Here is a 10,298-nt window from a genome sequence, read left to right on the forward strand (position 1 = left end):
CTTCAAAATGCCAGGTGACCTAGAGCCAGCGGTCTCTTTTATACGTCATGTAAATTACTCCAAAACCTCGGAAATTTGTCTGAAGTCTTTTTCCATGAAATTTTTCTCAATTTCTCCCACGATTTTTCATTTTCTTTTGGGTATTGTATCGTATTTGTCTTTTAACTTAATGTGCAAATGGCTGAACAATCCAGCCATTCATCAGGAACCCATCAACTTATTGCAAACAAATGTCGTGGCTACCCTAAAAGAAGGCTCAAGTTTTTGGTGCACAGGTGACAGCAAATCCAAACGAATCTGCAAATTTCGTCACCTTTGTTACCAACCAGTTCAAGATGACTTCCTTTTCTTTCACGGCCCAGATACGGTTATCGATGGGGTGCCTGAAAACCGCTTCGATCCAGCACTTTTGGACTTGTCCTCTGTTGATGATCACAACACCCAATACTTCAATTATGTCGACTATCCGGTTTCTGCATTGGATACCTTTCCTAACATCACCATCATAGATGACTTAAGCTTAATATTTAACAGATTCAATGCAGACAATATTATGCACGTTATCCATGACGATCTACTGCCTCTATTCCATACACTGAGACAGTTTTCTTGGAGTAAGCCTTCAATTGATCTTGGATATAGATTAGTTATGATGGAGGGATGGAACGAAGGGACCTATTTTGATCTCTACAAGTTATTCACAGACAAACCACCAATACTCAAAAGAGATCTTCAAAAGTCAAAGCAATTGATTTGTTTTCAGCATGGTGTTGTTGGCATCTCCAAATATACAACATGGTATCAGTATGGGTTTAAGGAACCACAGGGAGCCCTACCTCGTACTTCATTAACAGGACAATATGTGCGACAGTTTGTGATGTTTATTAAAAAGAGGTTGGGGCTAGACAGTGGATTAACACGTGCATCTGATTCTTCTTATGTTGTACTTTGTTCAAGGGAACACAACCGTTTAATAATCAATGAACTGGATTTGTCAATGGCAATTTCCAGGCATTTTGATAAACAAGTCATTCATACTAGCATGACAAAACACTCTTTTAAAGAACAGGTCCAACTTGTAAGCAGAGCCAGTGCACTTATGGGAATGCATGGCTCAATCTTGATTTTGGCAATGTTTCTACCACCCAGTGCGAAACTTATTGAATTGTTCCCATTTGGTGTCAATCCTAATCACTACACTCCTTATTGTACCTTGGCAAATTTACCAGGGATGGATATTACTTATGGTGCATGGAGAAATGAAATTGAGGAGAATACGGTAACTTACCCACATGAAGCACTAGAAGTTGGTGGAATTGTTCATCTCAGTGACGAGGAACAAGTACAAATCAGGACAGCAAAAGAAGTTCCAAGGCATCTATGCTGTAGCAACCCTTACTGGCTTTATAGAATTTATCAAGATACCATTGTTGACATAAAATCACTACTACTTGTTATGCAAACAGTAGAAAAGAAGCAAAGAATGACATCTGTAAGGCCAAAACCTGCTTATGACCATAATCTGTATCCAAGTAAAGTAATCAATGTGACTTGTCAACTTCCATCAGAGGAGTCACAGCCAGCATTGTGGTTGTCATGGAAACCACCCTTAAATTTACCTTTTATTGCTGGTAGCAATGTGAAATATGAGGTGTGGATTCAACCCAATGGACAAAATAATTATGTGGCATACATACTTGATATGACAGAGTATATATTTACCGAAAATTTGCTGAGAAACACACATTATAATGTTTGGGTCAGATGTATTGTCGATGAAAACTCCGGGCCTTTTGGTAGTGTTGCACACTGTGAGACAAACTGACTTCTGGTTGAAGCAGTTGGGATTGCAAGGCTATATATCATTTATTTTTATATATTTTGTTTACTTTGCTTTATATTTTGGTGTTATGTGGCTCTTGCATTAGAACAAATGTTTGAGATATTTACCAAAAATAATGAATTTAATCAGAACAATGTTACAAAGACAAAGTACTTCATCAATTAAAACACAACATTTATGTAGGTGGGTTGAATATATGGAATTTCTGCTTTTGACAGAGCCAAGAACAGGTGCCCCAAAATTGTTACAGGAGATTAGTGTTGACCTTACCACAGTCTGATCTTTAGATCAAGATACATCTACTCTGCTGACAATTACTAAAAATTTTCAAAGCTACCACTTTGCTTAATGAAGTTCTACTTATGCAATAAATCTCATTTTAAATTTTTTTATCTTTATAAGTAAGCAAACTACTGATTCATTTGCCATTTTTTGATGAATCCATTATTACTATTACCAGTCTTACTAATAGATCACTATTAATTAATAGTTAACAATTATTCATCAAAATGAAGGTGATCAGTGGTGGATATTTACCAAACCATAAAGTAGTGAGGTAAATACCCACCACTTTCATTGGCACTGAGGTGAATAATTGTTTTGGTATATAACTCACAGAAACTGAAAAATTAGTTTATTTCCGTTAATAAACCAAAAAAATAATCAAAAGTTCAATTATTGACTTACAATTTTTACTCTTTGGCTGCTCCGAGGTAAATAGTACTTGCTAATGACCTCTGAACCAGCCAAGCAGCATGTGAAAAGCACTCTTTACCTGTGTGGTATGTACTAATATTTTTTTATCAATATTTTTCCTCTTGCTAATGTTTTACCAAGATAAACCTGTTTGATATTCTAACATTATCTTAACTCAATGCTCTTCCTCTTTCTAACATAAGGAAATGCATACACTCTAGCAAACCTAGACTCAAAATAAATCTGATGGTTGCCTAAACTTCTCAGTTTCTTACTTACAGCACCCTGATATGGTTACCTATGCTAATGTGAATAAAAACTAATTTTTTAAAAACCTTATGCAGTATAGGTAAGGTTATTTTGTGGAAGAATACGGTTCTAGAGTAGAGTTTTTTCTTCACTTAAGCAGTGCTCTTTAACTGAATGCAGGGTTGGGAATTCATCTTTCATCTCTATTAAGAGACAATGCACCAAGGTAAGCACAGCTGTATAAACACCAGCTGGTAAAAGTCTGTATTAGGGTATGGATTTTGAGAATGGGGCAGGTAGAAGGAAGCATAATTAATCCAAGGTAATGAAAAGGTTTTGAAAATAACAAGGCAAAGTTGTGCCAACATTCTTAAGGAGTCTCCCTCCTTAGTCCCTCGTCAAATAAGGAAACCCTTGTTGAGTTCTCTGATGTGGAATGCTAGTTGCCTTTGGTTGGTAGGTGTACTGAAGGTTTCATGATTGACAACACCATGATCAGAGCAAAGTTAATAAAAGTTGCAATGGATGCAGCTTGCTTCAGTGTAAGTGGAAACCCGTATGTCTTGGTACCCAGTTGGAACGACTTCACCAGCTTGAAAAACCTCTGCCAATCTTCTTTATTACCATGTAACTGACCAACGGACCATACGTAAGTGAGATGTTGTGAAACGTTTGAAAAAGTTCTAGTGATCTCTGCTGAGCTATACAAGAGGCGCAAGGAAAGAAGAAACCAAATGCCCGTTTTGAGCAAAGTCCACCAGTGGGAAGACGAAAAATTCGGAACGAGATGAACCATGGCTCCGACATGAATAACAAGACTGACCACAGAGAAGAAAAGAAGCATGACAATGAACGGCTGGAAAAGGCTAGCAAGGGCATCGATGCTGTATAGGACGTGGGCGAGATATTTACTGGCATCTGCTGCCGTGATTTGTGGTCGTTTAGGTACATTTATCCTCCCCTCTACTGATTTCGAGAAGTTAACTGACTCGGTGGAAAAACTGTCAAACTCCTGAGGTGTCACTGCATCCCAGTTGCCTTCCTCAAGAATGCCAGGATCAGAACTTACTTGAATTTCATCCAACAATGGAACTTCCTGTTCATATACTAAAACAATGTCTTTCTTGGTCTGGAAAAAATCCATTGAAACGAATCCACTTAGGCCATTTATTGCTCTTCTTAAGAAGCCAAGCTTTCTCCAAACAGGCGTTTGGTTAGTTACCGAGGGACGATACAACAGAAATGGACTGTCTCCAAACCTGGACATAAAACTGACCACATCTCGCACTGTCAGTCGGCAGATCAGAATAAAGGAGTAGGCTAGAAATCCAGTGATGTACATAGCCATTGCCCAGAAGAAGCAATAAAGCACGTGCCAAGTCATATCGTTAATTTCGAACAGCATAAAGTTACTGTCTTTCCAAGAACCTGGGAATTTGTCCCCTTGAAATTTCGTGCGAAAAATCGCATAAGCAGTCCATTGATAAATCTCTAGGACGAAAGGATAGATGCAATTTTTCAAGGCAGCTTTCCTCAGCCAAGATGCCCTTTGTGTCTCGTGCCACGGAATTTCCTGATCAAACTCTGGAAAGCTGGTTACCATTGATTTCCTAAACAGCTTCCTTCTCAATAACTTGTTGAAGGCTGAGGAAGTATACACGCGAAATCCAGCAATCAGTGCAATTAGGGGAACGATGAAAAGCGAAAACTCTATCCATGTATCGATAGATGACCGCACAAAGACTCCGAGAACGGAGACAAACGTCATTCCTCCGAGCAAAAAGATGAAAATAAATCCTCCGAGCCAAGAGTGAACTTTTGAATAGAGCCGTTCTCCAGGTCCAAAGAGAATAGATACGGCGACCATAGGAGATAAAGCTCTAGAATAAGAGTTTCCCGTTGAAATGGACGCGCTTGATAAACTCATTTTTAAATCTTTTGAAAAAATGAAACTGAATTGTCGGTTACCGGCTTCAAGAGTTATATTCTAAAAAATCCTAACGTGAATAAATTTCATGCTCCTTAGCGCGTATGAGCAGAATAGTGACTCTTCTCTTTTCGCTTGATACTTCACTGTCCCTTTGAAGATTTGTGATCCGAATCAAAGAGAACAGAAAGTAGGAAAACACAGCGGGTTTCGCAGGAACTATTCCCTTCGCGTGACTTAGTTTTCTTTACAACGGTTGTTTGGGTCTATTGCTCGTTCTAGTCACGCAACCCGGTTTTTAACTTCAGCACTTGACTGAATAAGGTTTTTCACTCTTTGATCTGTAGTACATGAGAAACGTTGCGATAAGAAATCTCTACCAACCCCCCAACCTTGTTCGTGGGTCCCAAAGGTCAAAAAGTATTATTGAACAAAGAATTTTAAAAATTACATCATAATTAAATAATATAATTATTTGATAATCATATACAAGCATTCGGACTGATTTTTCTCGTGATCTCTTGGCGTCATCATCAATCAATTCATCCTCCAAAACAAATACATTAAGATTCCATGTTGTCGTGGGAGAAGAGACCAAAATATGGTAAGAGCAACCGAGACACACTCGGTTGCGCGCCGTGTGCCACTTTTTCTTTTAACCACACTTCGAAGTCATCTGTGATCGATAAGTAAACAGATGTACAGAGACATGAATCTGTTTGTTAAATCGACTTATTTACCTTTCCAGAGGTACACAATTTGTTTCCTTTTTTTATCATAGAGACTCGTTGCAGCTACTTCTACATAGTATCACCTCTTTTCGCTCTGACGAAGGAATGATGCTCGAGATGTCAATTTTATAGAAACTCTTTGCGGTGACCTTTTAATATGATCAACTCAGTTGATAAACCAAATTTTCTTGTACCTCAGGGGCAGCACTACAGTTTTTAGAAAATTACCCCCTCCTTCCTTTTTTATATAATATCCTTGGCATAAGATTATTTACCGAATCGCGAGCCTGTGGAAAACCATGAACGAATCTATATTGAAATACATACAAATTCGATTAGTGTTGACCTTTTGCAGATATCTGCACCCAGCTCTACATATTACCTTCCTTTGTTATTTCGTCATTCAGAACGATACTTAGTTCTATTCCAAGCTCCGAAACTGAATTTATTCAGGAATATATCCTCTTGTTTGGACAGTCAGAATTTTGAAAAAAACGTGGCGGATGTTTCAGTGTGTTTGATTTTTTAGGTTGTATAGCAATAGTAGGTAAAGGAATAAGGTTGCCACGGAGTATTTATGTAGATCCAATACTTCATTTATGCGTGCGCACCTTAGGAGAAATTCTCAAGTCTTACGAAGCGAGCCATCGGGTTTATTACGTCCAGTATTCAGTGGCAGTCAATGATAATAGTTGTTGAAACTCTTTCAAAGCACACATTTGCTATCGATTAAATTATTTAGGTAAATCTCGACTCGAAAAAATTTTTATACTTATTTTTCCAACGGCAAGTTTATAATCTCTTGCCGAGAAGATGACGTTTTTCACAAAGCAAGTTCTTCTGAATAAATCATATTGGGTCATATTTTAATCCGTTGTTTATTGTTTTGGGGGATCTTAAATTCATTCTGATTTATTCGGTTCAATAGAAAGGCCACACTGCAGGGCCGCAACAATTGTATTTAATCTACCCAAAGATATGACATCATCCGACGTGGCTTAGATACGACCAGTGGCCTTCCCTTCCCTTAGAAATAAGACATCTTCAAGCTTTTCTACAAAGGCTACGATGCTACTCTCCCCGACACACTGTCTGAAAACATCCTTAACTGTCGCTCAAATGGTTACTTTCTGAGGGGACGCGACCTTTAAACAGTACTCAGGTTCCAAACAAGATACATGACAAAAGGGGATAACTTTCTAAAGAAACTGTGGTGCTGCGTCGGTGGGAGAGTATAACCGGGTAATTTAGTGTTATCAACTGAGTTGAAAACGTAAATTGGCCACCGTAAGAGTTTAAAGGCTGAAGTTTCGGGCGTTAGCCCTTTATCAGAGCGATAGGAGAAATTGTGGGTTGTGTGTGGGTTTATATGCAGAAATTGGAGCTACGTATTGGCGGGAATATGGTGACGAGAAAACAAAAATAAATTAGTCGAATGAAAAGCGCTCTTTGAAACCGTGGGGATCAAGAGTGCCGATTTGGAGGATAAATTTTTGCTGTTTAGAATGATTAGGGAGATTTAAGTGTGTATGGCCAACCTGGAACTTTCAAGTGTGCCCGTTCACGATGCAAAACTTGTGCTCTCATTCATGACGTAGAGAAAATGTCGGGACCTAAGAGATCCATTAAGATCACTCACCATTTTACGTGCACCTCTGCCAATGTTATTTGCTGCTTAACTTACCTTTATTGAAAAAAGTTGAAAACACTAAATTACCAAGATACATGAAAGACTCTCTTAAATATTTCGGCGCTTTGTTATGGAACTCTGTTTGCTACTATAAACAAGAATTCAAATTTGACATACTTTCCGCTTCAACTGCTCGCCTTATACATGCTGATTTCTTTTTTACGTAGAAGTTATAATATGTATTATTTTCTACTTTCAAATTCAAGTTAAATTTACATAACGTGTAATTTTCCTTTTTCCTTCACACGACTCCACAAGCTTGAAGCTTAAAATATTATCGTGTATAAATAAAGGTCATCAAACTATCTATCTATCTATCTGTCACTCGCGCGAGTCAAAAGAGTCAGCGAAACAAATAACTGCTGTCAGCGCCGCGCTAAACTCTGGGAGTGATGGACGCGAAAAAGAAGCTGGACTGCTCGAAGTCCAGGAAGTTAGAGGTTATACCTTCACTGTCCTTAACGGTAAACTACTGGCTACTGGCTCTAATGTGACAAAAACATTTTCTATATCAAAGCTTAGACCATCCATTTACAAAATTTCTGAATCTGCCCCTGTTTAGTAAATTATTTTACAAACTTGTGCTTACATCTTTTTTTTTTATACTTTTTCACTTTTGAATCGTTGAAAGAAAAAAAAACTAAACAAATTTGGTAGTAGTGATAAATATCGCACAAAGCGCGAAAAACACGTGGGATCGAATTCAGTTCACATTTGGTTTGTTGAACAGGTGATGTTGGTTTTTAAAACCAATCACAAAGCGTTGTTAGTTATCTCTAGTCTCCATACCAGCTGTTTTTTGGGATGTCACGCAACGCTTCCCTCGAGAAGATGGCTTCGTGACATGTCAAAAGACGGTTGCAGGGTTGATTGCAGGTTGTAGGCTCCTGCCTCGCCTCTTAAGTTTTACATAAATTTCGATGATGAATCGTACATGGCGACACTAATGCCTGATAACAAGGGGGTGTTAGTCACCACGTGCTGGCAAGTGTACTGATGGTTTCATGATTGACAGCACAATGATCAGTGCAAAGTTGATGAAGGTTGCAATCGATGCCGCTTGCTTCAGTGTGAGAGGAAACCCGTATGTCTTGGTCCCCAAATGGAACGATTCGACCAGCTTGAAAAACCTTTGCCACTCTTCTTTATCGCCATGTAGCTGACCTACAGACCAGAGGTAATTGAGATGCTGTGAGACGTGTGATAAGCCTTTGGTAATACCAGCTGCACTCCAGAGGAGTCGGAGTGAGAGTAGAAGCCAGATGCATGTTCTCACAAATGTCCACCAATGAGACGTTTTGAAGTTTGCAATAAGGCTTACAATGGCTCCCACGTGGGTCACAAGGTTGGCCACAGAGAAGAACGATATTAGAACGATGAACGGCTGAAAAAGACCTGCCAGAGCTTCAATACTACCGATGACATTGGAAAGATACTTGCTGGCGTCTACTGGAGTAATTTGTGGTCGTTCTGGCACACTAAGCCTTCCCTGTGTTGGTCGCGTTACCTCAATCGACGCAGAAAAATTATCAAATCCCTGGGATTCCTGTGGATTCCAGTGTCCTTCTTCGAGAGTACTTTGGTCCAAAGTGATCCCGACTTCATCTAAAACTGGTACGTCCTTTTCATAAACTAGAACAATGTCCTTTCCAGTCTGGAAGAAATCCATGAAGAGAAATCCAAATATGCCATTTATGACCCTTCGTAATGGACTAAGGTTCTTTAAGACTAGGTTTTGTTCCTCCGAGGGCCTGTACATCAAAAATGGACTGTCACCAAACATACACATAAAGCAAACAACATCTCGGACAGCCAACCGGCTAATCAGAATGAAAGTGTAAGCTACAAACCCAGTTATGTACATAGCCATTACCCAGAAGAAACCATACAGACCTAACCAAGTCCTTGCGTCAAGTTCGAACAATTCAATATGACTCTCTGTCCAAGAACCTGCAAAATAGTCCCCTTCAAATACCGTATGGAAAATGATATAGGCAGTCCACTGATATATTTCTAAGACGAATGGATAAATGCAGTTTTTCAAGGCAGCTTTTCTCAACCATGATTTTCTCTTTGTCTCGTGCCACGGAATGTGTTCATCAGACTCCAAGAAGCCGTTCACCATGGATTTGCCAGACAGTTTCCTCTGAAGAAGTTTGTAGAAGGCTGAGGATGTGTAAACGCGAAATCCAGCGACCAAAGCAATCAAGGGAACGATGTAAAGTGAAAACTGTATCCACGTGTCAATGGTCGTCCGAACAAACACTCCGATGACGGCCACGAAAGTCATTCCGCCGAGCAAGGAGACAAAAATGAATCCTCCAAGCCAAGAGTGTAACTTTGAGTAGAGCCTCTCTCCAGGTCCAAAGAGAGTGGATAAAGCAACCAAAGGCGACAAAGCTCGGGAATAGGAGTTCATCGTCACAATCGATGCACTCGAGAAAGCCATAGCTAGAGCTTAACTGATTTTCAGAAAACTTCCGGTCAGGGTACAAATCAAAAATTTGTAATTTAGTTACGATCAGGTGATCATTGGTAATTGATACTGACATCATGCTCTATTGGCCATTGGCTAAAAAAACCTTAAGGGTCGTATAGGTCGAGCAGCCCTGGTTATCCATTTGTCACTTCAAGCATAGTAAGAAAATAATCGCTGAGATCATTTTGTCAGATAAGAAGGATTTATGGCTAGGCATTTTAAGACGAAGTTGTTGAGACTTTGTTTTGAGTAATCAGTATGATCATGCCTTTACTTGCTCTTTTCGATGTAAAAAGAAAATATTACGGGAAAAAAGAAGTGTCTTGCTGATTTAAGATCTCAGATGCAGAAATATCCCGTGTAAAGGTTCTTCAAGACTGAATTCTCTTTTTATGCAGCTTTCAACTTCTTTATGCGATTGAAAGCGGTCTGAAAGTCTAGATAATTCGGTTAAGATTTTGCTTTTCAATCTAAATAGGAGAAAATACAATCCACCCGATCATGTCGTGATCGGCGATTAGTATATATTCAAGATGTAAGAGAAAGGTAATCAGGAGTGGATCAGACAATGGAAAATAACGGGCATTGTATCTGATACAAAACAAGAAATCAAAACTTCAATATTTCCTTGACCTTATGAATATTGAAGAGGGGACCAAGAATAGAAACGAGCTGGGGCGGTG

The 10,298-nt window shown here is 39.1% G+C and overlaps 3 protein-coding genes across 3 annotated transcripts; 1 reads left to right on the plus strand and 2 right to left on the minus strand.

Moving 5' to 3' along the window:
* Window positions 1-71: 71 nt before the first annotated feature.
* Window positions 72-4,715, minus strand: LOC113665966 (uncharacterized). Its single transcript, XM_027181709.2, has one exon. It carries the CDS (start codon window positions 4,713-4,715, stop codon window positions 3,228-3,230), a length of 1,488 nt encoding a protein of 495 aa, XP_027037510.2. The 3' UTR covers window positions 72-3,227.
* LOC113665965 (protein O-linked-mannose beta-1,4-N-acetylglucosaminyltransferase 2) lies at window positions 95-2,251 on the plus strand. The gene has a single exon (XM_027181708.2). It carries the CDS (start codon window positions 95-97, stop codon window positions 1,823-1,825), a length of 1,731 nt encoding a protein of 576 aa, XP_027037509.2. The 3' UTR covers window positions 1,826-2,251.
* Window positions 4,716-7,113: 2,398 nt separating the features above from the next.
* LOC113665901 (uncharacterized) lies at window positions 7,114-9,621 on the minus strand. Its single transcript, XM_027181633.2, has one exon. The coding sequence runs from the start codon at window positions 9,583-9,585 to the stop codon at window positions 8,104-8,106; it is 1,482 nt and encodes a 493-aa protein (XP_027037434.2). The 5' UTR covers window positions 9,586-9,621; the 3' UTR covers window positions 7,114-8,103.
* Between the last annotated feature and the right edge of the window lie 677 nt (window positions 9,622-10,298).

The sequence above is a fragment of the Pocillopora damicornis genome, chromosome 3, assembly GCF_964200805.1.
Source record: "Pocillopora damicornis chromosome 3, jaPocDami1.2, whole genome shotgun sequence".
Lineage (NCBI taxonomy): Eukaryota > Metazoa > Cnidaria > Anthozoa > Scleractinia > Pocilloporidae > Pocillopora > Pocillopora damicornis.

Bases quoted from the DNA above. Each gene is read 5' to 3' on its own strand.
- LOC113665965 (XM_027181708.2), top strand. From the start codon at position 95: ATGAAATTTTTCTCAATTTCTCCCACGATTTTTCATTTTCTTTTGGGT.
- LOC113665966 (XM_027181709.2), bottom strand. From the start codon at position 4,715: ATGAGTTTATCAAGCGCGTCCATTTCAACGGGAAACTCTTATTCTAGA.
- LOC113665901 (XM_027181633.2), bottom strand. From the start codon at position 9,585: ATGGCTTTCTCGAGTGCATCGATTGTGACGATGAACTCCTATTCCCGA.